Here is a 25,966-nt window from a genome sequence, read left to right on the forward strand (position 1 = left end):
CGGCTCCTTTAAGGGACGTCATCCAAGATGGCGTCCCCTCAATTCCGATTGGCTGATAGGATTCTATCAGCCAATCGGAATTAAGGTAGGAAAATTATGATTGGCTGATGGAATCAGCCAATCAGATTCAAGTTCAATCCGATTGGCTGATCCAATCAGCCAATCAGATTGAGCTCGTATTCTATTGGCTGATCGGAACAGCCAATAGAATGCGAGCTCAATCTGATTGGCTGATTCCATCAGCCAATCAGATTTTTCCTACCTTAATTCCGATTGGCTGATAGAATCCTATCAGCCAATCGGAATAGAGGGGACGCCATCTTGGATGACGTCCCTTAAAGGAGCCGTCATTCGTCGTAGTCCGTCGGTGAAGAAGGTGGTTCCGCGTCGGCAGAAGGAAGATTCAAGACCCAGCTTGGAAGATGACTTCGCCCGGATAGAAGACCTCTTCAGCGCCTCTTTGAAGATGACATGGGCCGGATCGAAGACTTTTCTTCAGCGCCGCCTGGATGATGACTTCATCGGATGGAAGATTTCTTCAGCGCCGCTTGGAGGATTAACTTCTTCCGCTCCGGATGTCCTCTTCAGTTCCATCGGTGGCTCGGCTGAGTGAAGACAACTAAAGGTAGGATGATCTTCAGGGGATTAGTGTTAGGTTTTTGTAAGGGGGGTTTGGGTTAGATTAGGGGTATGTGGGTGGTGGGTTTTAATGTTGGGGGGGGGTTGTATTTTTCTTTTACAGGCAAAAGAGCTGTTTTCTTTGGGGCATGCCCCCACAAATGGCCCTTTTAAGGGCTGGTAAGGTAAAAGAGCTTTGAAATTTATTTAATTTAGAATAGGGTAGGGCATTTTTTTATTTTGGGGGGGTTTGTTATTTTATTAGGGGGCTTAGATTAGGTGTAAATAGCTTAAAATTGTTGTAATATTTTTAACATGTTTGTAACTTATTTTTTTATTTTTTGTAACTTAGCTTTTTTTATTTTTTGTACTTTAGTTAGTTTATGTAATTGTATTTAATTGTAGTTATTTGTAGGTAGTTTATTTAATGAATTTAATGATAGTGTAGTGTTAGGTTTAATTGTAACTTAGGTTAGGATTTATTTTACAGGTAATTTTGTATTTCTTTTAGCTAGGTAGTTATTAAATAGTTAATAACTATTTAATAACTATTCTAACTAGCTAAAATAAATACAAAGTTACCTGTAAAATAAATATAAATCCTAAGATAGCTACAATATAATTATTAATTATATTGTAGCTATCTTAGGGTTTATTTTACAGGTAAGTATTTATTTTTAAATAGGAATAATTTATTAAAGTATAGTGTAGTGTTAGGTGTAATTATAACTTAGGTTAGGATTTATTTTACAGGTAAATTTCAGTTTATTTTAGCTAGGTAAGCTATTAAATAGTTAATAACTATTTAATAGCTATTGTACCTGGTTAAAATAAATTGAAAGGTACCTGTAAAATAAAAATAAATCCTAAGATAGCTAGAATATAATTATTATTTATATTGTAGCTCTATTAGGGTTTATTTTAAAGGTAAGTATTCAGTTTTAAATAGGATTCATTTAGTTAATAAGAGTTAATTTATTTAGATTTATTTAATTAATATTTAAGTTAGGGGGGCGTTAGGGTTAGACTTAGGTTTAGGGGTTAATCATTTTATTACAGTGGCGGCGGTGTAGTGGGGGGCAGGATAGGGGTTAATAAATTTATTATAGGTGGCGACGGTGTAGGGGGGGCAGGATAGGGGTTAATAGGTTTAATATAGGTTGCGACGGGTTTAGGGAGCGGCGGTTTAGGGGTTAAACTATTTATTTAGTTGCGGAGAGGTGCGGGATCAGCAGGATAGGGGTTAATAATTTTATAATAGAGGGCGACGGTTTAGGGGGGGCAGGATAGGGGTTACTAGGTATACTGTAGGTGGCAGCGGTGTCCGGGAGCGGTGGTTTAGGGGTTAATACATTTATAAGAGTTGCGGCAGGGTCTAGGAGCGGCGGTTTAGGGGTTAATACATTTATAAGAGTTGCGGCGGGGTCTAGGAGCGGCGGTTTAGGGGTTAATACATTTATAAGAGTTGCGGCGGGGTCTAGGAGCGGCGGTTTAGGGGTTAGTAACTTTATTGAGTTGCGGGAGGCTCCTGGGGCGCCGGTATAGGGGGTAGAACAGTGTAGTTTAGTGTGAGTGCTTAGTGACAGGCTAGCAATAAAGCTGGGAAAAAGCCGAAGGGCAGCGAGATCGGATGAGTGATAACTGTCACAGTCCGCTGCTCATCGCCCCGCGGCTTTTTGACAGCTTTATTTGATAACTTAGGCGTATTTTTTCAGGTCCGCGGCGGCGATGTGAGGCGAGCTTAGGCGGGCGTATTGGGCCGGCGAAGCCAGAAAAGTAGACGGCTTGATAACTACCCCCCGATGTGTTTAAGAGTTTTAGCACATAGTTCTCATCAAACAATAGTGCAATGATACAATGCTCTAGCTCTCTCTTTGATGTTACCTTAAAGGAACAGTAAATACCTTGGGATTTTTAGTAATGGGTAGCAAAACAACTTTGCAATATCATTTATTTTGCCCCCTTTTAATTTAATTTACCTTTGAAATGTGTGGAATGTCTAGTCCTAACATCTAGAAAAGCACACTACAGACTACTCAAGGCTAACCTTGATATATATATTTCCCTAACAGACTACAGCAGATAACAACTGCAAAACAATGTGCTTTATTACTAACATGATGACTGCAGCTAGCCTTGTTTTCTCAAGACACAAGACCAGATTGGCTCCTCCAAATAAAGCAAATGGTGGGCAGAGTTTGGCAATTGAAAACAAACAATTACAGCAAACAAGACATGTTATTCTATTACTAGATATCTACAGGGAGTGTAGAATTATTAGGCAAGTTGTATATTTGAGGATTAATTTTATTATTGAACAACAACCATGTTCTCAATGAACCCAAAAAACTCATTAATATCAAAGCTGAATAGTTTTGGAAGTAGTTTTTAGTTTGTTTTTAGTTATAGCTATTTTAGGGGGATATCTGTGTGTGCAAGTGACTATTACTATGCATAATTATTAGGCAACTTAACAAAAAACAAATATATACCCATTTCAATTATTTATTTTTACCAGTGAAACCAATATAACATCTCAACATTCACAAATATACATTTCTGACATTCAAAAACAAAACAAAAACAAATCAGTGACCACTATAGCCACCTTTCTTTGCAAGGACACTCAAAAGCCTGCCATCCATGGATTCTGTCAGTGTTTGGATCTGTTCACCATCAACATTGCGTGCAGCAGCAACCACAGCCTCCCAGACACTGTTCAGAGAGGTGTACTGTTTTCCCTCCTTGTAAATCTCACTTTTGATGATGGAACACAGGTTCTCAATGGGGTTCAGATCAGGTGAACAAGGAGGCCATGTCATTAGATTTTCTTCTTTTATACCCTTTCTTGCCAGCCACGCTGTGGAGTACTTGGACGCGTGTGATGGAGCATTGTCCTGCATGAAAATCATGTTTTTCTTGAAGGATGCAGACTTCTTCCTGTACCACTGCTTGAAGAAGGTGTCTTCCAGAAACTGGCAGTAGGACTGGGAGTTGAGCTTGACTCCATCCTCAACCCGAAAAGGCCCCACAAGCTCATCTTTGATGATACCAGCCCAAACCAGTATTCCACCTCCACCTTGCTGGCGTCTGAGTCGGACTGGAGCTCTCTGCCCTTTACCAATCCAGCCACGGGCCCATCCATCTGGACCATCAAGACTCACTCTCATTTCATCAGTCCATAAAACCTTAGAAAAATCAGTCTTGAGATATTTCTTGGCCCAGTCTTGACGTTTCAGCTTGTGTGTCTTGTTCAGTGGTGGTCGTCTTTCACCCTTTCTTACCTTGGCCATGTCTCTGAGTATTGCACACCATGTGCTTTTGGGCACTTCAGTGATGTTGCAGCTCTGAAATATGGCCAAACTGGTGGCATCTTGGCAGCTGCACGCTTGACTTTTCTCAGTTCATGGGCAGTTATTTTGCGCTTTGGTTTTTCTACACGCTTCTTGCGACCCTGTTGACTATTTTGAATGAAACGCTTGATTGTTCGATGATCACGCTTCAGAAGCTTTGCAATTTTAAGAGTGCTGCATCCCTCTGCAAGATATCTCACTATTTTTGACTTTTCTGAGCCTGTCAAGTCCTTCTTTTGACCCATTTTGCCAAAGGAAAGGAAGTTGCCTAATAATTATGCACACCTGATATAGGGTGTTGATGTCATTAGACCACACCCCTTCTCATTACAGAGATGCACATCACCTAATATGCTTAATTGGTAGTAGGCTTTCGAGCCTATACAGCTTGGAGTAAGACAACATGCATAAAGAGGATGATGTGGTCAAAATACTCATTTGCCTAATAATTCTGCACTCACTGTATTGTTAAAAGGACATAGAACAGGTTAAGACATAGGCATAGCCTAAAAGAGCTAATTAATAAAAAATAGTTTGCATGAAAAAATGTTAAAAGCTGCTGGCAAGTATTTTAAAGTAATTTTCAAAAATAAGCAAAATTAATTACATAGCTAAGCTGTCTGGAGCAGCCAACTCCACCCCCTTATCAGTGTTTAGACACAGGCCTTGTATTTAAACTGAGTTCCCAGCTTCTAGGCATGCTCCAGCAGATAATCCCTATTCAGTTTAGCATTCTACCAAAACAACAATAGATATAGATACAGCGAAAGAAGGAAATGTGTGGGGGGAGTTAGAACTTTACAATTCAGAAACTAAAAAGAAAAGGTTAATGGCGAGGCACTAAAGTATAAATTTGATGGTAAAGTAATTAAAATACACATTACTATATTTTGTCTCTATCCCAATTTGTTTTATGTCCCTTTAAGGTGTTTCGTTTTCCTTTAAAGGATTATAAAACTAAACAGAAGTGAATGTTTCAAAACAGTCGTATATTAACTATCATGGTAATATAACTAAAAACCTACTTACTTGTTTCTCAAAATAAAGCTTTTAAATATATATAAATTAATATAACAATTGAGGTATTTTCCAGTCCAATGACAACACTAAAAAGAAGACTGTTCCAGCATAAAATTATGTGGCCAATCATTACGCGTTTTTCATTTGATAATGTGCATATTCATAATCCTGGTGTACAATACCATCCTTGTGCGCACTAGTGGATCAAAGGAATCGCATGCGCATAACAGAAAGCTAAGTCCTCTTGACCTGAACTTATTCCTGGAATAGCGCATGTGCATTTGGCTCAGCGCTGTCCCATTTCTGCTGATCCTCGCTAAAAATGTGGTCACAAAACACATTTAAAGGGACAGTCTAGTTAAAATTAAACTTTCATGAATCAGATAGGACATGCAATTTAAAAACAATTTACCAATTAACTTTTATAATCAAATTGGCTTTGTTCTTTTGGTATTCTTTGTTAAATGCTAAACCTAGGAAGGCTCATAGGCTGATTTCTAAGCCGTTGAACTGCTTCTTATCTCAGTGCATAGTTTTTCACAGTTAGACACTATAAGTTCATATGTGTCATATAGATAACATTGTGCTCCCTCACATGGAGTTATTTAAGAGCCAGCACTGATTGGCTAAAATGCAAGCCTGTCAAAAAAAAACTGAGATAAGGGGGTAGTCTGCAGATGCTTAGATACAAGGTAATCACAGAGGTAAAATGTGTATTAATATAACCGTGTTAGTTATCCAAAACTGGGGAATGGGTAATAAAGGGATTATCTATGTTTTTAAACAATACAAATTCTGGAATAAACTGTCCCTTTAAATAATGTGGGAAACACAAACATTACTTCAACAAACCATCCTGTTTTATACTGCAGCCTTCGTTTTATTGAAGTACTTTTAATTATCTGAGTATTTCATCCCCATTTGATTAAAGGTATTTTATATTGGATCATAAATGATTGCTCGCAAGCTAAATTAATTGTTTTTTTATAATAATAACAGCTTAAAAAATATTCCATTCTATCACTCATTACTCTAGGTGTGATTATTAATATGTGTGCAAGATACTTACCAACAATGTTACTGCTATGTTTATGACGATCATACTGATATAGCAGTTGTGAACCTCTGTGGCTGCCGTAGCTCTGTGGGTGAGCGACCATCGTAGCTCTGTTAGTACACAACTTCATAACAGGCTACAATTGTGCATGTGCATTGTTGTGAACGCGCATCAAACCCTACCTGAGTAGACCACTGTGATAGGACTCGTATAATGAGTCCCACAGTGGGCTTGGAAAAGGAATGATAATATTATAGAAATTGCAGAAAAAACAAGGGAGAAGTCTTATGTAATGATTTGTATTGTTTGAATTGATGTTTCAATCGCTTCAATACATTTTTAAAAAAAATGTAATTTCCCTTTCAGCATCTGACTACGTGCACAATGATGCCCATAAAAAAATATAAAATGATTTATCACTAATGTACATATATAATATAGTTAAAATGAACAAACACAACATACGATAATGCATATTTAAATACTCTAATATACATTACTGCCAAGCTTGCATGCTACTTAATTCTGGGAAATAGCTACTTGAATTGTCATATATTATTCCCTGAAATATATAAGCAGTTTTAAATTCCAGTACAAGAAATTACTCAATTCCACTAAAAACTAAATCTCAAATCATATTTCAAGGGACACTTAACCCAATTTTCTTTCTTTTGTGATTCAGACAGAGCATGCGATTTTAATCAACTTTCTAATTCACTCCTATTATCAATTTTTCTTTGTTCCCTTGCTATCTTTATTTGAAAAAGAAGGCATCTAAGCTATTTTTTGGTTCAGGACACTGGACCGCACTTGTTTATTGTTGAGTGAATTTATCCACCAATCAGCAAGAACAACCCAGGTTGTTCCCCAAAAATGGACCGGCATCTAAACTTACATTCTTGCATTTCAAATAAAGATACCAAGAGAATGAAGAAAATTTTATTATATGAGTAAATTAGAAAGTTGCTTAAAATTGCATGCTCTATCTGAATCATGAAATAAACAATTTGGGTTCAGTGTCCCTTTAAGTATGATTTGATATTTTGTTTTTATTGGAATTCATGTAATTCCATTCTGAAATTGTGAGCTTTTCAGTTCCTGTTAGAAATGGAAGTGCAGAAAATTGTTATATTCCATGCAGCCATTGGCTGCACACTCTAGTGACCTATTTATAACTGTCTCTAATTGGCCACAGCAGAGAAGGTAACCTAAGTTACAACATGGCAGCTCCTATTGTTTTATAGACACTAAAACCTTACACTTATTTTGTCAATATTTAAACAGCTTTTAAAACTTTAAAAAAATACATCTACATATTATTCTCAGACTAATCTTTTCTTTGAATGCATCATTCTATCTAGCGTTCATTTAGTGTTTAATGTCCCTTTAAAGAAGCATATAATATACACAAATGATTCATATGAAACAACATCAAATGCTAAAAAAAATCGAATGCTTAAATGTATAACTTTCACAAAGAGACACAGTCAGCTCTAGTGTAATATTTGTGGAGGGTCAGTGCCAAGAACAAATAAAAACTTGCTTTATTATTGAGCTTTAAGAACTGTGGTTGAACACACCAGTTATTGTCTAATATACGTAACAAACATGAAGACAATTAATACGTGGCAAATAAAATAGCAACTAGCCATTAAAAGCTAAGCAAATCTCTATATATTGGGGCCTATCTATCAAGACCGCTGCTCCATAACCCTCAGACAGATATCGCTGGAATTCAACCCGATTGAGTACGGTCGGGTTAATTGACACCTCTCTGCTAGCGGCCCATTGGCCGCGAGTCTACAATGGCTGGTTATTTATCGTGCACTCATAAACGGGCGAATTGGCCAGTTTACAGGCAAACAATAAATTAGCGCTCCACTTTTAATTGAGACAGAAATGTTTTTTTGTATGCATTTAGTTTATTTGTCCATCGCTTTTTGATGACAGCAACAAACCTGAATTTTTTTATAACTTTCTTACATTTGTCTGAAAATGAATGCAACTGTCTAATACGGCATCTCAGGTTTGGCTTTCTTTCAACTTTGTAAGATGTTAAAGGGACAGTAAAGTCATAATTAGACATTCATGATTCAGATATAGAATACAATTTTAAACAACATTCCAATTTACTTCTATTATTTAATTTGCTTCCTTCTTTTGTTATCATTTGCTGAAAGGTTCATCTAGGTAAGCTCAGGAGCAGCAAAGAACCTAGCTTCTAGCTGCTGATTGGTGGCTGCATATATATACCAATTGTCATTGCCTCGCCAATGTGTTCAGTTAGAAACCAGTAGTGCATTGCTGCTCCTTCAACAAATGATACCAAGAGAATGAAACAAATTTGATAATAGAAGTAAACTGGAAAGTTGTTTAAAATTGTATGTTCTACCTAAATCATAAAAGAAAAATTTGGGGTTTAATGTCCCTTTAAATATAATACTAGTACAAATCCCCAAATCCGGAATTCCAAAATCCAAACTTTTTCTAAAATCCAAACTTTTCAATTAATATGTTTAAAACAATAAAATCGTCAAAACTGGTGTGTTCTAAAATGCATATTTAAAACAACTATTACATTTCTGGTTACAGCACTGTGCTATCCTGATGGAACTATGTATACAAAAGATTTAAAAATATAAAACTTCCTTTAGGTTACATGTATAATGTAAATATTCCACACAGCCATTGGCTGCACACTGTAGTGACCTATGTATAACTGTCTCTAATTGGCCACAGCAGAGAGGGTAACCTAAGTTACAACATGGCAGCTCCCATTGTTTTATAGGCACTTAAATTTTACATATATTTAGTGAATATTTAAACAACTAATGAAACTTTAAAAAAATACATCTACATGTTATTAACTTATTATCAGACTAATATTTTCTTTGAATGCATCATTCTATCTAGCATTTATTTAGTGTTTAATGTCCCTTTAATGATGCAAATATTCCAAAATCCAAAGCAGTTTAGATAAAGTGTTTTATTCTTGTAGTTCCTATTGATTTGATGTTTGTATCTGTATAAGCATCCTCTTATTCTAACAATGATAAGTTGTGAATTTCTGCTCTAATATTCTATACGGGCTGCTTGAAACAAAGCTTATCATTTAATAGAAGTAGCCCAAACATTCCCTGGAGGAAAAGCACATTCCGCAAATAATAAACTGATAAAGTAATAGCAAGTCGTTTATAGCCCATTAGCCTTATGGCTTCATGGAACGATGTGATCATGTAGAAATTCAATAATTTGCTTAATGCCACATTTACAATGGTAAATGTTCAAGGCTTAAAAATGTCACATGTCCTATTATGCTCAGTGTTGGATTTAAAACAGACTCTACAATATTGCAAAATGACTAAATACTTATGTCAACATTGTATTTTAATTGGCAATTATGTTTCTTGTAGGTTTATTTTATAATCTGTATTGAATATCCATGTAAACTGCAACATGTGTTAGTGGATACAGTTTTAAAATGATGTTATTTCAAACTGAAACATATAAATGTTACTTTTGTTTTTATAGTGCTAATCTGCCCCCTGCTGGGGATTTATAGTAAAGCATGAACATTTCTGTGGTATAAAAGGGACACTAAACGCAATTTTTTATTCAGGTATGCATGCAATTTTAAGCAACTTTCTAAGTTACTCCTATTATCAATGATTCTTTGTTCTCTTGCTATCTTTATTTAAAAAGCAGGAATGTGACGCATAGGAGCCGGCCCATTTTTTATTGAGAACCTGGGTTATGCTTGCTTATTGGTGGGTAAAAGTCAGCCTCTAATAAGCAAGCACTATCCATGGTGCTGAACCTAAAATGGGCTGGCTGCTAAGATTTACATTTTTTTTCTCATAATTTTCAAATAAAGATAGCAAGAGAAAGAAGAAAAATTGATAATAGAAGTAAATTAGAAAGTTGCTTAAAATTGCATGATCTATCTGAATCATGAAAGAAAACAATTGGGTTCAGTGTCCCTTTTAAATTGAAAGTGAAAAGTATAAAAAAAAGAATGTTTAATAAGTTTTAATGATCTGATATAGGTATATAACCATCAGGAACTATATAGCTATGTGTCTGATCTGATGTCTGATATGGGCACATAACACGAACTAAAGAACTGTATGTCTGATCTAAGGTCTGATACAGGCATATAACTGACAATACCTAAACAACTGTGTGACTAGACTGATGTCTGATATGGGTATATAACTGACAGGAACATAAGAGCTGTGTGTCTGATCTAAGGTCTGACATGGGCACATAACTGACAGGGGTTGCATGGAATTTCATATGATCTGAGGTTGTGTGGGCATATTATTAAAGCTATGCTAGGGCAATGGGTCTGACCTGAGGTCTGACATGATCATATTGCTGAATAGAGCTGCAGTGTATAGTGTCTGATCTGAGGTGTGATGTGATCATATAGCTGATTAGAGCTGCAGGGTATGGAGCCTGATCTGAGGTGTAACGTGATCATGTAGCTGATTAGAGCTGCAGGGTATGGGGTCTGATCTGAGGTGTAATGTGAACATATAGCAGATTAGAGCTGCGGGTATGAAGCCTGATCTGAGGTGTAATGTGATCATGTAGCAGGAACTTAAGAGCTGTGTGTCTGATCTAAAGTCTGACATGGGCACATAACTAACATTTCATATGATCTGAGGTTTTGTAGGCATATTATTAAAGCTATGCCAGGGCAATGGGTCTGATCTGATCATATAGCTGATTAGAGCTACAGGGTATGGGGTCTGATCTGAGGTGTAATGTGATCATATAGCGGATTAGAGGTATGGGGTCTGATCTGAGGTGTGATGTGATCATATAGCTAATTAGAGCTGTAGGGTATGGAGTCTGATCTGAGGTGTAATGTGATCATGTAGCTGATTAGAGCTGCAGGGTATGGTGTCTGATCTGAGGTGTAATGTGATCATATAGCGGATTAGAGGTATGGGGTCTGATCTGAGGTGTGATGTGATCATATAGCTAATTAGAGCTGTAGGGTATGGAGTCTGATCTGAGGTGTAATGTGATCATGTAGCTGATTAGAGCTGCAGGGTATGGTGTCTGATCTGAGGTGTAATGTGATCATGTAGCTGATTACAGCTGCAGGGTATGGAGTTCTGATCAGGGGTGTGATGTGATTATATAGCTGATTAGAGCTGCAGGGTATGGGTCTGATCTGAGTTGTGATGTGATCATATACCTAATTAGAGCTGAAGGGTATGGAGTCTGATCTGGGGTGTGATTTAATCATATAGCTGATTAGTGCTGCAGGGTATGGAGTCTGATCATAGGAGTAATGTGAACATATAGCTGATTAGAGCTGCAGGGTATGGAACCTCATCTGATGTGTAATGTGATCAAGTATCTGATTAGAGCTGAAGAATATGGAGTCTGATCTGAGGTGTGATGTGATCATATAGCTGATTAGAGCTGCAGGGTATGGGGTCTGATCAGAGGTGTGATGTGATCATATAGCTGATTAGAGCTGCAGGGTATGGGTCTGATCTGAGCTGGAATGTGATCATGTAGCTGATGAGAGCCGGAGGGTATGGAGTCTGATTGCAGGTGTGATGTGACCCTATAGCTGATTAGAGCTGCAGGATATGGAGTCTGATCTGAGGTGTAATGAGATCATGTAGCTGATTAGAGCTGCAGGGTATGGGGCCTGATCTGAGGTGTAATGTGATCATATAGATGATTAGAGCTGCAGGGTACGGGGTCTGATCAGAGGCGTGATGTGATTAGAGTTGTAGGGTATGGAGTCTGATCTGGGGTGTGATGTAATCATATAGCTGATTAGTGCTGAAGGGTATGGAGTCTGATCAGAGGTGTGATGTGAACATTTAGCTAATTAGAGCTGTGGGGTATGGAGCCTGATCTGAGGTGTAATGTGATCATGTAGCAGGAACCTAAGAGCTGTGTGTCTGATCTAAGGTCTGACATGGGCACATAAATGACAGGGGTTGCATGGAATTTCATATGATCTAAGGTTGTGTAGGCATATTATTAAAGCTATGCCAGGGCAATGGGTCTGATCTGATAATATAGCTGATTAGAGCTACAGGGTATGGGGTCTGATCTGAGGTGTAATGTGATCAAATAGTGGATTAGAGATATGGGGTCTGATCTGAGGTGTGATGTGATCATATAGCTAATTAGAGCTGTAGGGTATGTAGTCTGATCAGAGGTGCTATTTGATCATATTGCTGATTAGTGCTGCAGGGTATAGAGTCTGATCTGAGGTGTGATCATATAGCTGATTACAGCTGCAGGGTATGGAGTCTGATCTGAGGTGTGATGTGACCATATAGATGATTAAAGCTGCAGGGTATAGAGACTGATCTGAGGTGTGATCATATAGCTGATTACAGCTGAAGGGTATGGAGTCTGATCTGAGGTGTGATGTGATCATATAGATGATTAGAGCTGCAGGGTATGGGTCTGATCTGAGGTGTGATCATATAGCTGATTACAGCTGAAGGGTATGGAGTCTGATCTGAGGTGTGATGTGACCATATAGATGATTAAAGCTGCAGGGTATAGAGACTTATCTGAGGTGTGATCATATAGCTGATTACAGCTGAAGGGTATGGAGTCTGATCTGAGGTGTGATGTGATCATATAGATGATTAGAGCTGCAGGGTATGGGTCTGATCTGAGGTGTAATGTGATCATGTAGCTGATTAGAGCTGCAGGGTATGGAGTCTGATCAGAGGAGTGATGTAAACATATAGCTGATTAGAGCTGCAGGGTATGGAACCTCATCTGAGGTGTAATGTGATCATGTGGTTGATTAGAGCTGCAGAATATGGAGTCTGATCTGAGGTGTGATGTGATCATATAGCAGATCAGAGCTGCAGGGTATGGGTCTGATCTGAACTGTAATTTGATTATGTAGCTGATGAGAGCTGAAGGGTATGGAGTCTGATCGCAGGTGTGATGTGATCATATAGCTGATTAGAGCTGCAGAATATGGAGTCTGATCTGAGGTGTGATGTGATCATATAGCTGATTAGAGCTGCAGGGTATGGAGTCTGATCTGATGTGTGATATTATGATATAGTTGATTAAAACTGCAGGGTACAGAGTCTGATCTGAGGTGTGATGTGATTATATAGCTGATTAGAGCTGCAGGTTATGGAGTCTGTTCTGAGGTGTGATGTGAATATAGAGCTGATTAGAGCTGCAGCATATGGAGTCTGATCTGAGGTGTGATGTGATTATATAGCTGATTAGAGCTGCAGGGTATGGAGTCTGATCTGAGATGTGATCATATAGATGATTAGAGCTGCAGGGTATGGGTTCTGATCAGGGGTGTGATGTGATTATATAGCTGATTATAGCTGCAGGGTATGGGTCTGATCTGAGTTGTGATGTGATCAAATAGCTGATTAGAGCTGCAGGGAAAGAGTCTGATCGGAGGTGTGATGTGATTATATAGCTGATTAGAGCTCCAAGGAAACTGAGTCTGATCTGAGGTCTGATGTAATCATATAGCTGATTAGAGCTGCAGGGTATGGAGTCGGATCTTAGGTCGGATGTGATCATATAGATGATTATTACTGAAGCATATGGAGTCTGATATGAGGTTTGATGTGATCATATAGCTTATTAGAGCTGCAGGGCATGGAGTCTGATATGAGGTGTGATGTGATCATATAGATGATTAGAGCTGCAGGGTATGGGGCTGATCTGAGGTGTGATGTGATCATATAGCTAATAAGAAGTGCAGGGTATGGAACCTGATCTGAGGTGTGATGTGATTATATAGCTGATTCGAGCTGCAGGGTATGGGTCTGATCTGAGGTATAATGTGATCATGTAGCTGATTAGAGCTGCAGGGTATGTAGTCTGATTGCAGGTGTGATGTGATCATATAGCTGATTAGAGCTGCAAGGTATGTGGTCTGATTTGAGGTGTTGTCAGGGTGCCAGGAATCAGACTGAGACGAGAAGTGCAAAAATAATCACACCTTTATTAATAGCAAAAAATAATAAAAAGTCCACAAGTCAAATAACAAGCCAGGAGTCAAAACCAGAGCTGGTAGTCAGACAAGCCGAGTCAGGAGCCAAAGCGAATAGTCAGACGAGCCGGAATCAGGAACAAGGAAAACAGCAGAGTCAGGAACAAGCCAAGGATCAGGAACCAGGAAGGACGTCAGGCAGCCAGGTAATACACAGCAACTCTCACAAACAGGTCTGAGACCACGCAAAGGCAAAGCATACTGAACAGAGGCCCTTTAAATAATAAGTGATGACATCACAATTCTGAGACTGCATCCTGTCTCACATGGATGATGCACACCAGTCTGGCCATAAAAGGAAGTGCAGGAAATGAGCAGCATCCCCCAAAATACACCATAGACAGGAAGAGAGGTGAGTAAAATGGCTGCCAGCAGCACATGGCAAAAACAACAGGGAAAAAAACCTGACAGGTGTGATGTGATCATATAGCTGATTAGAGCTGCAGGGTATGTTGTCTGATCGCAGGTGTGATGTGATCATATAGCTGATTAGAGCTACAGGGAATGGAGTCTGATCTGAGGTGTGATATGATGATATAGCTGATTAAAACTGCAGGGTACGGAGTCTGATCTGAGGTATTATGTGAATATAGAGCTGATTAGAGCTGCAGCATATGGAGTTTGATCTAATGTGTGATGTGAATATAGAGTTGATTAGAGCTGTAGTATATGGAGTCTGATCTGAAGTGTGATGTGATCATATAGCTGATTAGAGCTGCAGAATATGGAGTCTGATCTGAGGTGTGATGTGATCATATAGATGAGTAGAGCTGCAGTGTATGGAGTCTGATCTGGGGTGTGATGTAATCATATATCTGATTAGTGCTGCAGGGTATGGAGTCTGATCAGAGGTGTGATGTGATTATATAGCTGATTCGAGCTGCAGGATAAGGATTCTGGTCTGAGGTGTGATGTGATCATATAGCTGATTAAAGCTACAGGGTATGGAACCTGATCTGAGGTGTAATGCAATCATGTAGCTGATTAAAGCTACAAGGTGTGGGGTCTGATCTGAGGTGTGATGTGATCACATAGCTAATTAGAGCTACAGGGTATGGTGTCTGATCGCAGGTGTTATGTGATCATATAGCTGATTAGAGCTGCAGGGTATGGAGTCTGATCTGAGGTGTGAACCGAGGTGTGATGTGAATATAGAGCTGATTAGAGCTGCAGAATATGGAGTCTGATCAGAGATGTGATGTGATCATATAGCTAATTAAAGCTGCAGAATATGGAGTCTGATCTGAAGTGTGATGTGATCACATAGCTGATTAGAGCTGCAGGGTATGGAGTCTGATCTGATGTGTGATGTGATTATATAGATGATTAGAGCTGCAGGGTATGGGGTCTGATCAGAGGTGTGATGTGATCATATAGCTGATGAGAGCTGCAGGGTATAGAGTCTGATCTGATGTGTGATGTGATCATATAGCTGATGAGAGCTGCAGGGTATAGAGTCTGATCTGATGTGTGATGTGATCATATAGCTGATGAGAGCTGCAGGGTATAGAGTCTGATCTGATGTGTGATGTGATCATATAGCTGATGAGAGCTGCAGGGTATAGAGTCTGATCTGAGGTGTGATGTGATCACATAGATGATTAGAGCTGCAGGGTATGGAGTCTGATCTGAGGTGTGATGTGATCACATAGATGATTAGAGCTGCAGGGTATGGAGTCTGATCTGAGGTGTGATGTGATCATATAGCTGATAAGTGCTGCAAGATGTGGGGTCCGATCTGAGGTGTGATGTGATCACATAGCTGATTAGAGCTGCAGGGTATGGAGTCTGATCTGAGGTGTGATGTGATCATTTAGATGATTAGAGCTGCAGGGTATAGGGTCTGATCTGAGGTGTGATGTGATCATATAGGTAATAAGAGGTGCAGGGTATGGAGTCTGATCTGGGTTGTGATGTGATCATATATCTGATTAGAGCTGCAGGATATGGAACCTGATCTGAGGTGTAATTTGATCATGTAGCTGATTAAAGCTGCAGAATATGAAGTCTGATATGAGGTGTGATGTGATCATATAGCGGATTAGATGTATGGGGTCCGATCTGAGGTGTGATGTGATCATATAGCTGATTAGAGCTGCAGGGTATGGAGTCTGATCTGAGGTGTGATGTGATCATTTAGATGATTAGAGCTGCAGGGTATAGGGTCTGATCTGAGGTGTGATGTGATCATATAGGTAATAAGAGGTGCAGGGTATGGAGTCTGATCTGATGTGTGATGTGATTATATAGCCGATGAGAGCTGCAGGGTATAGAGTCTGATCTGAGGTGTGATGTGATCACATAGATGATTAGAGCTGCAGGGTATGGAGTCTGATCTGAGGTGTGATGTGATCACATAGATGATTAGAGCTGCAGGGTATAGAGTCTGATCTGAGGTGTGATGTGATCATATAGCTGATGAGAGCTGCAGGGTATAGAGTCTGATCTGAGGTGTGATGTGATCACATAGATGATTAGAGCTGCAGGGTATGGAGTCTGATCTGAGGTGTGATGTGATCACATAGATGATTAGAGCTGCAGGGTATGGAGTCTGATGTGAGGTGTGATGTGATCATATAGCTGATAAGTGCTGCAAGATGTGGGGTCCGATCTGAGGTGTGATGTGATCACATAGCTGATTAGAGCTGCAGGGTATGGAGTCTGATCTGAGGTGTGATGTGATCATTTAGATCAGTGCTTTCCAAACTGTGTGTTGTGACACATTAGTGTGTCAGCAGCAGTGTGTAGGTGTGTCCCTCCTTCAGCACAAATTATTTTGAATTTATAAAAAAAATTGCATTTTTTTTTTGGTTTCCGACTTTCCACCTGCTTGCTACGCATATCACATGGTTGACACGTGATTGATACTTAGTGGGTCACAGATCATCTTAACCTATTGGCACAGCTCAGTGGGAACTGAAACTATTCCCATTGGCGGCACATTGGCTCCTGACTGCACGTGTAGTCTCCTTAATCCGCTCGTGACTGCATGTGTAGTCAGTGAGTGGGACAGCAGTGTGTTTGCAGTGCGGGCAGTAGTCAGTGCATCTCACAGAGCTCTGAGGGCGGAAGCTTAAACGCTGAGCTGAAGTCAGAAGTCAAATTGTTGTTTTTTTTGCAACTAGCTCCCAATAGTGCATTGCTGCTCCTGCTCTTGATATATGGATAGGAAGTGGAAGCTTAAAAATGCTTGATGATGAAATGCGAGTGTCTTTATCTAATATTCCACCAAATATTCAGAAATTGTGTTCATCCCATCAGCCTCATACATCCCATTAAAATAGTAAGTAGCTATTGGTGGTATTAACCTTTTTTTAAATTCTTGCACATACTGTTACTTGTAAATACATTACGTTATTATATAATTTATGTATGTGTCCGTATCTCTTAAAACAAGTTAGTTTAACCTACTGTTTGCTAGTACAGCTGAATTACTGTGTCGCAAAATTATGTAGGTCTAAAAAAAAACCTGACAGGTGTGATGTGATCATATAGCTGATTAGAGCTGCAGGGTATGTTGTCTGATCGCAGGTGTGATGTGATCATATAGCTGATTAGAGCTGCAGGGTATGTTGTCTGATCGCAGGTGTGATGTGATCATATAGCTGATTAAAACTGCAGGGTACGGAGTCTGATCTGAGGTATTATGTGAATATAGAGCTGATTAGAGCTGCAGCATATGGAGTTTGATCTAATGTGTGATGTGAATATAGAGTTGATTAGAGCTGTAGTATATGGAGTCTGATCTGAAGTGTGATGTGATCATATAGCTGATTAGAGCTGCAGAATATGGAGTCTGATCTGAGGTGTGATGTGATCATATAGATGAGTAGAGCTGCAGTGTATGGAGTCTGATCTGGGGTGTGATGTAATCATATATCTGATTAGTGCTGCAGGGTATGGAGTCTGATCAGAGGTGTGATGTGATTATATAGCTGATTCAAGCTGCAGGATAAGGATTCTGGTCTGAGGTGTGATGTGATCATATAGCTGATTAAAGCTACAGGGTATGGAACCTGATCTGAGGTGTAATGCAATCATGTAGCTGATTAAAGCTACAAGGTGTGGGGTCTGATCTGAGGTGTGATGTGATCACATAGCTAATTAGAGCTACAGGGTATGATGTCTGATCGCAGGTGTTATGTGATCATATAGCTGATTAGAGCTGCAGGGTATGGAGTCTGATCTGAGGTGTGAACCGAGGTGTGATGTGAATATAGAGCTGATTAGAGCTGCAGAATATGGAGTCTGATCAGAGATGTGATGTGATCATATAGCTAATTAAAGCTGCAGAATATGGAGTCTGATCTGAAGTGTGATGTGATCACATAGCTGATTAGAGCTGCAGGGTATGGAGTCTGATCTGATGTGTGATGTGATTATATAGATGATTAGAGCTGCAGGGTATGGGGTCTGATCAGAGGTGTGATGTGATCATATGGCTGATGAGAGCTGCAGGGTATAGAGTCTGATCTGATGTGTGATGTGATCACATAGATGATTAGAGCTGCAGGGTATGGAGTCTGATCTGAGGTGTGATGTGATCATATAGCTGATAAGTGCTGCAAGATGTGGGGTCCGATCTGAGGTGTGATGTGATCACATAGCTGATTAGAGCTGCAGGGTATGGAGTCTGATCTGAGGTGTGATGTGATCATTTAGATGATTAGAGCTGCAGGGTATAGGGTCTGATCTGAGGTGTGATGTGATCATATAGGTAATAAGAGGTGCAGGGTATGGAGTCTGATCTGGGTTGTGATGTGATCATATATCTGATTAGAGCTGCAGGATATGGAACCTGATCTGAGGTGTAATTTGATCATGTAGCTGATTAAAGCTGCAGAATATGAAGTCTGATATGAGGTGTGATGTGATCATATAGCTGATTAGAGCTGCAGGGCATGGGGTCTGATCAGAGGTGTGATGTGATCATATATCTGATTAGAGCTGCAGGGTATGGGTCTGATCTGAGGTATAATGTGATCATGTAGCTGATTAGAGCTGCAGGGTATGGGTCTGATCTGAGGTGTGATGTGATCATATAGCTGATTAGAGCTGCAAGATGTGGGGTCTGATCATACAGCTGATTAGAGCTGCAGGGTATGGTTTCTGATCGCAGGTGTGATGTGATCACATACCTGATTAGAGCTGCAGGGTATGGAGTCTAATCTGAGGTGTGATATGATGATATAGCTGATTCAAACTGCAGGGTACAGACTCTGATCTGAGGTGTTATGTGATCATATAGTTAATTAGAGCTGCAGAATATGAAGTCTGATCTGAGGTGTGATGTGATTATGTAGCTGATTAGAGCTGCAGGGAATGGAGTCTGATCGGAGGTGTGATGTGATTATATAGCTGATTAGAGCTGCAGGGAATGGAGTCTGATCGGAGGTGTGATGTGATTATATAGCTGATTAGAGCTGCAGGGAATGGAGTCTGATTTGAGGTGTGATGGGATCATAAAGCTGATTAGTGTTACAGGGTATAGAGCCTGATCTGAGGTCGGATGTGATCATATAGATGATTATTACTGCAGCATATGGAGTATCATCTGAGGTTTGATGTGATCATATAGCTGATTAGTGCTGCAGAATATGGAGTCTGATCTGAGGTGTAATGTGATCATATACAGTAGCTGATTAGAGCTGCAGAATATGGAGTCTGGTCTGAGGTGTGATGTGATCATATAGTTGATTATTACTGCAGATATGGAGTCTGATCTGAGGTTTGATGTGATCATATAGCTAATTAGTACTGCAGAATATGGAGTCTGATCGGAGATGTGATGTGATCATATAGCTATTTAGAGCTGCAGAATATGGAGTCTGATCGGAGGTGTAATGTGATCATATAGCTGATTAGAGCTGCAGGGGATAGGGTCTGATCTGAGGTTTGATATGATGATATAGCTGATTAAAACTGCAGGGTACAGAGTCTGAACCGAGGTGTGATGTGAATATAGAGCTGATTAGAGCTGCAGAATATGGAGTCTGATCAGAGATGTGATGTGATCATATAGCTAATTAGAGCTGCAGAATATGGAGTCTGATCTGAAGTGTGATGTGATTATATAGATGATTAGAGCTGCAGGGTATGGGGTCTGATCAGAGGTGTGATGTGATCATATAGCTGATGAGAGCTGCAGGGTATAGAGTCTGATCTGATGTGTGATGTGATTATATAGCCGATGAGAGCTGCAGGGTATAGAGTCTGATCTGAGGTGTGATGTGATCACATAGATGATTAGAGCTGCAGGGTATGGAGTCTGATCTGAGGTGTGATGTAATCACATAGATGATTAGAGCTGCAGGGTATAGAGTCTGATCTGAGGTGTGATGTGATCATATAGCTGATGAGAGCTGCAGGGTATAGAGTCTGATCTGAGGTGTGATGTGATCACATAGATGATTAGAGCTGCAGGGTATGGAGTCTGATCTGAGGTGTGATGTGATCACATAGATGATTAGAGCTGCAGGGTATGGAGTCTGATGTGAGGTGTGATGTGATTATATAGCTGATAAGTGCTGCAAGATGTGGGGTCCGATCTGAGGTGTGATGTGATCACATAGCTGATTAGAGCTGCAGGGTATGGAGTCTGATCTGAGGTGTGATGTGATCATTTAGATCAGTGCTTTCCAAACTGTGTGTTGTGACACATTAGTGTGTCAGCAGCAGTGTGTAGGTGTGTCCCTCCTTCAGCACAAATTATTTTGAATTTATAAAAAAAATTGCATTTTTTTTTTGGTTTCCGACTTTCCACCTGCTTGCTACGCATATCACATGGTTGACACGTGATTGATACTTAGTGGGTCACAGATCATCTTAACCTATTGGCACAGCTCAGTGGGAACTGAAACTATTCCCATTGGCGGCACATTGGCTCCTGACTGCACGTGTAGTCTCCTTAATCCGCTCGTGACTGCATGTGTAGTCAGTGAGTGGGACAGCAGTGTGTTTGCAGTGCGGGCAGTAGTCAGTGCATCTCACAGAGCTCTGAGGGCGGAAGCTTAAACGCTGAGCTGAAGTCAGAAGTCAAATTGTTTTTTTTTTTGCAACTAGCTCCCAATAGTGCATTGCTGCTCCTGCTCTTGATATATGGATAGGAAGTGGAAGCTTAAAAATGCTTGATGATGAAATGCGAGTGTCTTTATCTAATATTCCACCAAATATTCAGAAACTGTGTTCATCCCATCAGCCTCATACATCCCATTAAAATAGTAAGTAGCTATTGGTGGTATTAACCTTTTTTTAAATTCTTGCACATACTGTTACTTGTAAATACATTACGTTATTATATAATTTATGTATGTGTCCGTATCTCTTAAAACAAGTTAGTTTAACCTCCTGTTTGCTAGTACAACTGAATTACTGTGTCGCAAAATTATGTAGGTTTAAAAAGTGTGTCACCAACATGAAAAGTTTGGAAAGCTCTGCCATAACGCAATAAACCTAACCCCTAACCTAACCCCCCCTAACCTAACACCCCCTAAATGAACCCAAATTACCTAATTAACCAAATACTAAAGTTACTATTAAATTTAAAAAAAACTAACACTACTTTAAAAATACAAATAAACTAAGTATAAATTAAAGGGACAGTCTAATCAAAATTCTGGAGTAGACTGCTCCTTTAAGCTACAATTACAGAAAAATAAAAAAAATCTAAGATTACAGAAAATAATAAAGAAAATTACAAAATTTAAAAAAAATTATACCTAACCCCTATGAAAATAAAAAAGCCCCCCCAAAATAAAAACACCCCCTAATCTAATAAACTACTAGTAGCCCTTAAAAGGGCTTTTTGCAGGGCATTGCCCCAAGAAAATCAGCTCTTTTTCCAAAAAATACACAACCCCCCATAACAGTAAACCCCCCCCACCAAACCCCCCCAAATAAAATAACCTAACACTAAAAACCCTAAGCTACCCAATGCCCTGAAAAGGGCATTTGTTGGGCATTGCCCTTAAAAGGGCATTCAGCTCTTTTTCTGCCCACCCTATCTAAATAAAATAAACCCCCCCAAAAACCCCTTAAAAACCATAAGTCTAACTCCCAAGTGGTCCTCATCTGTCCTGTTTCAGGCGGTTAAGTCTTCTTACAAGCGGCGACCTCTTCTTTCTTCTTCCAGGAACCAGCCGGCACATAGCGGAGGGCGGAGTTGAAGACTGGTGACCGCGGAGCTGAAGAACGGCGACCCTGTAACTGCAGAGCGGCGAGCCTGGAAATGAAGACCGCCGACCGCGGAGCCATAAAGCATGGAGGATCCTCTTCAAACGATCTCCGCTGTACACTGAATAGGAATTCAAGGTACACGATTAAAAATGGTGTCCCTTGAATTCCTATTGGCTGATTTGAGCCTTCAAATTCAAATCAGCCAATCGGATGAGAGCTACTGAAATCCTATTGGCTGTTCAAATCAGCTAATAGGATAAGAGCTACTGAAATTCTATATGGCAACATATACTTCAGGAAAGTTTTCCTTTGTGAAAAGCACACTGGTCTAAAAGAGGCTGCTTCCGGGGGGTAAATCGCCATAGAACTAGCTAATGAGCTGTTGTTCGTTCCTGGAAGAGCACTTCTCTCTTTGTATGCAAATTAACAATGACCCTGGGGAAGTATCCCTATGGGTGATGGGGAAAACCAGACGTGGACTCCTTGCCCAGTGTGCTTAGAGGAATATGGCTGCACCTCACTTACGAGGTCCATAGGAGGCCGAAACGATCGTCTGGGGTTGTCATGTTCCTTGTTCAGAGGAGAATTGCCTGGTATTTCGGGGCTGGACTGACCTTAATTGGTGGGATCAGACTGATGTACTTCAGGAAAATTTTCCTTTGTGAAAATCACACTGGTCTAAAAGAGGCTGCTTCCTGGTGGTAAATCGACATAGAACTAGCTAATGAGCTGTTGTTCGTTCCTGGTAGAACGCTTCTCTCTTTGCATGCAAATTTACTTACTTTTTAATGTAGATATAAAATTCAAATTCCCCACGCTCTGCCACCCACTTCAAAAGTCAATTTCTCTGTGAGCTAAAGGTTTGAATTGTTCTCCAATCAGTGTTCTAGCTACAACAAAAGTGCCATATGGGGAGAGCGCTGATTGGAGAACAGTTCAAACCTTTAGCTCACAGAAAAATTTACGGAGCGCAGGGAATTTGAATAATCTATATTAAAAATTAATTTATAGCATATCTTTATTATATCTGATGAATTAAACTCTATCTAAATATAACTAACGGTGCGGATCTGATTTTAAAAAGGGGAGAGTTTACTATCACTGAAATTGATTCAGATTTCAAAACTTTGCAAAAAAAAAAAAGTCATGAACTCTACATAGGAGATCTAATGCATTGAAATCGGGCAAATGTTTTGTTAATCCTGAACTATTTTAAACATTTTTCTTTTGAAGTTTTTCTAATTATTGGGTTAATTACAATTTTGTCTTTGGTACATAATAATTTCTGAACTTCAGCCAGGATTGTCCGTGGGTTTTTCCAGTGATTTCGATCCAGGAATGCTTCTGAAATGAATACCCCTTAAGCTCAAAATCTTCATCTCACCAAACAAAAAAAACAAATTGTTATCTGCCTTATTAATCTCCCAATTTCATAATCTAAACATTATATGTGCAGGGTTAACGATAAACAAAATGGTGATTTCATGGGTTTAACTATTACACCACATGTTGTACACTGTATGTTGATATTTTTTATTATTGTGAAGTGAGATTAACAAGTGACGTGTTCAATTAATCTGTTGTGCTCAAAAAAACAGGTGTGCATATGTCTCTTTAAGGGACTTGAACAAATCTATTAGCGGTATAGTGGGCGTGTGTGTTTTTTGGTTATTGATCTAGCTCATTTTTATTAGTGTAAAAGTGCTTATTATTAATTTTTTACTCTGTAATTAAAGGGACAGTTCACTGTAAAATTGTTTTTCCCTCAATGTGTTCCCCATGACTTTTTATACCAGCAGCAGCGTATAAAATGAATGAAAAATTGCTAATTTATGCTTCTTTTTGAAAAAAGGAATAGCTGGATTTGCTCTTTGAAACCACTGCCCATCAAAATAGGCTAAGCTTGCAGATCGATCAGATCTCGTTATCTTATCACTCAAATGCTTCCCTTTATTATCTCTGTCTCTGTACAAAACTTAGAAAGAACAACTGAAAACAAACATTTTAGAGCGTTATCTCTTCCACCTCCCACTGTGAGTGTAATTTCTTCTGCTTTCTGTGTTTACATAGTGTCTCAATAGCCTATACCTAAGTATAGAAACTTTCAGTATAGATAGAGATACTACAGACTAAATCAGCTTTTTCAAATGCTGAAATAGATGCTAAGGAGTTATTTGTAAACAATTTAATACACTCCAGCACGTAAAATGTATCACTGGGAACAAAAGAAAGTTTTGGGGCAAACTGTCCCTTTAATTGAGCAGGTAGCGTTCGTCATCCAATACAATGGGGATCATTTCGATGTATTTTGTCAGTGTGAAGTATTTTGCCTTGTGTCTCGATACTACAAAGCTAACAAGGAGACAGTCTCGTCTGAACCAATGAGAAGCAGACATACGTACGTACAATTCAATCACTGGCTGTATCCTCCTCTGGAACAGAATGAGGGAGTTGCTGGAGTGCAACTTTTAGTGCATGTTTAACCCCTTAAGGACCAGCGACGTACCCTGTATGTCGCTGACCTTTTTTTGGGACTTGATTGTTTTATAGCGTGGTCTTGCCACCAGCGTTGAGACTGCTCTATTCCTCAAAGCCTGCTGGAGGGAGGGCATTAATAGTGTGCTCTTGCTAGACTTGTGCTATTATGTCCTGAAAAAACCCTTAACGACCAGTGACATACAGGGTACATTGTGGTCATTAAGGGGTTAAACCTTTTAAATAACTAAAACACACAGTAAAATTTATAATGCCTTTCTATATAAACTAAATCTATGTTCATGGTGTAAGTTAAGTTTTAATCTATAAAGTATTTTCCTGTTATAATATACCAGAATCAAGAACCAGGGAATACTAAATACCCCCAATATATAACATTATTAATGAAGATAACTATATAAAAAAGTTTTCTTACTTGTCTTCATATTTTGCTGAGTTGGGATGGAATTGGATTTCCGTGCTTTGATTATTGTACTTCCCACACTTGTCATCAATTTCATAGGCTTCTACCTTGTCTGACCAGTCCATTTCCAGAGCTTCTTTATAGTCTCTGTTCAGCCTGCAGGAGAAAAGAATTAATATCTATATTAGAGTGGAAATTTAGTAATATCTACTGAGTATACAGCAGGGCTTAATAAACACTGGGTGCCAGGGTGCCACGTCGCCACGGAAATCAGCCCCAATGCATCAAAATACCTTTATGTTCCAGCAGTATGGCTGGGAAGAAGTGATGGGGTCACAGATTACATTACACGTGTCACAATCAGAAATGGCACACATTATAATGGCAAATTTGTTTAAAACTAAAAATATTTTAACAAAATAGAACATATTAGGGTTGTTTCCAATCTTTCAGCCAAAAAAGGGGAATTTTCATTTCGAAACGATCACAATCACAGGTTTTCATAAGTTTTGCTTAGCCAAGTATTTTTGGCTTGCCGAAAAAAATCTATTTTTAACATGGAGCCGAAAAGTTCTCTATGATTACAATCCATTTTCTCAATGCTTTTTAACAGGTTTTCAGGACAATATTACACGTTTCCGATTTGACACCTAAAGGCACTTGATAAAGTCTTGAAATAGCCTTTTTGACATATTTGTAAGTATTCCTAGACAATTTGGATTAAATCTATTATGCTACACATGTGCAAGACACTCTGAGACAACTATAATTGATAGGAATATTTGTATACAAAGGTCTAGATTCATTACAGC

General features: G+C 39.2%; 1 protein-coding gene across 1 annotated transcript in view; it reads right to left on the bottom strand.

Moving 5' to 3' along the window:
- TEKT4 (tektin 4) overlaps positions 1-25,966 on the bottom strand; it is a 66,309-nt gene that overhangs the window by 27,590 nt on the left and 12,753 nt on the right. Inside the window, exon 3 of the mRNA XM_053695205.1 lies at positions 25,167-25,310. Coding sequence (XP_053551180.1) covers positions 25,167-25,310 — 144 coding nt within the window. The remainder of the gene's footprint in view (positions 1-25,166; positions 25,311-25,966) is intronic.

This window comes from Bombina bombina, chromosome 11 (genome assembly GCF_027579735.1).
Source record: "Bombina bombina isolate aBomBom1 chromosome 11, aBomBom1.pri, whole genome shotgun sequence".
In the NCBI taxonomy this organism is placed as follows: Eukaryota; Metazoa; Chordata; class Amphibia; order Anura; family Bombinatoridae; genus Bombina; species Bombina bombina.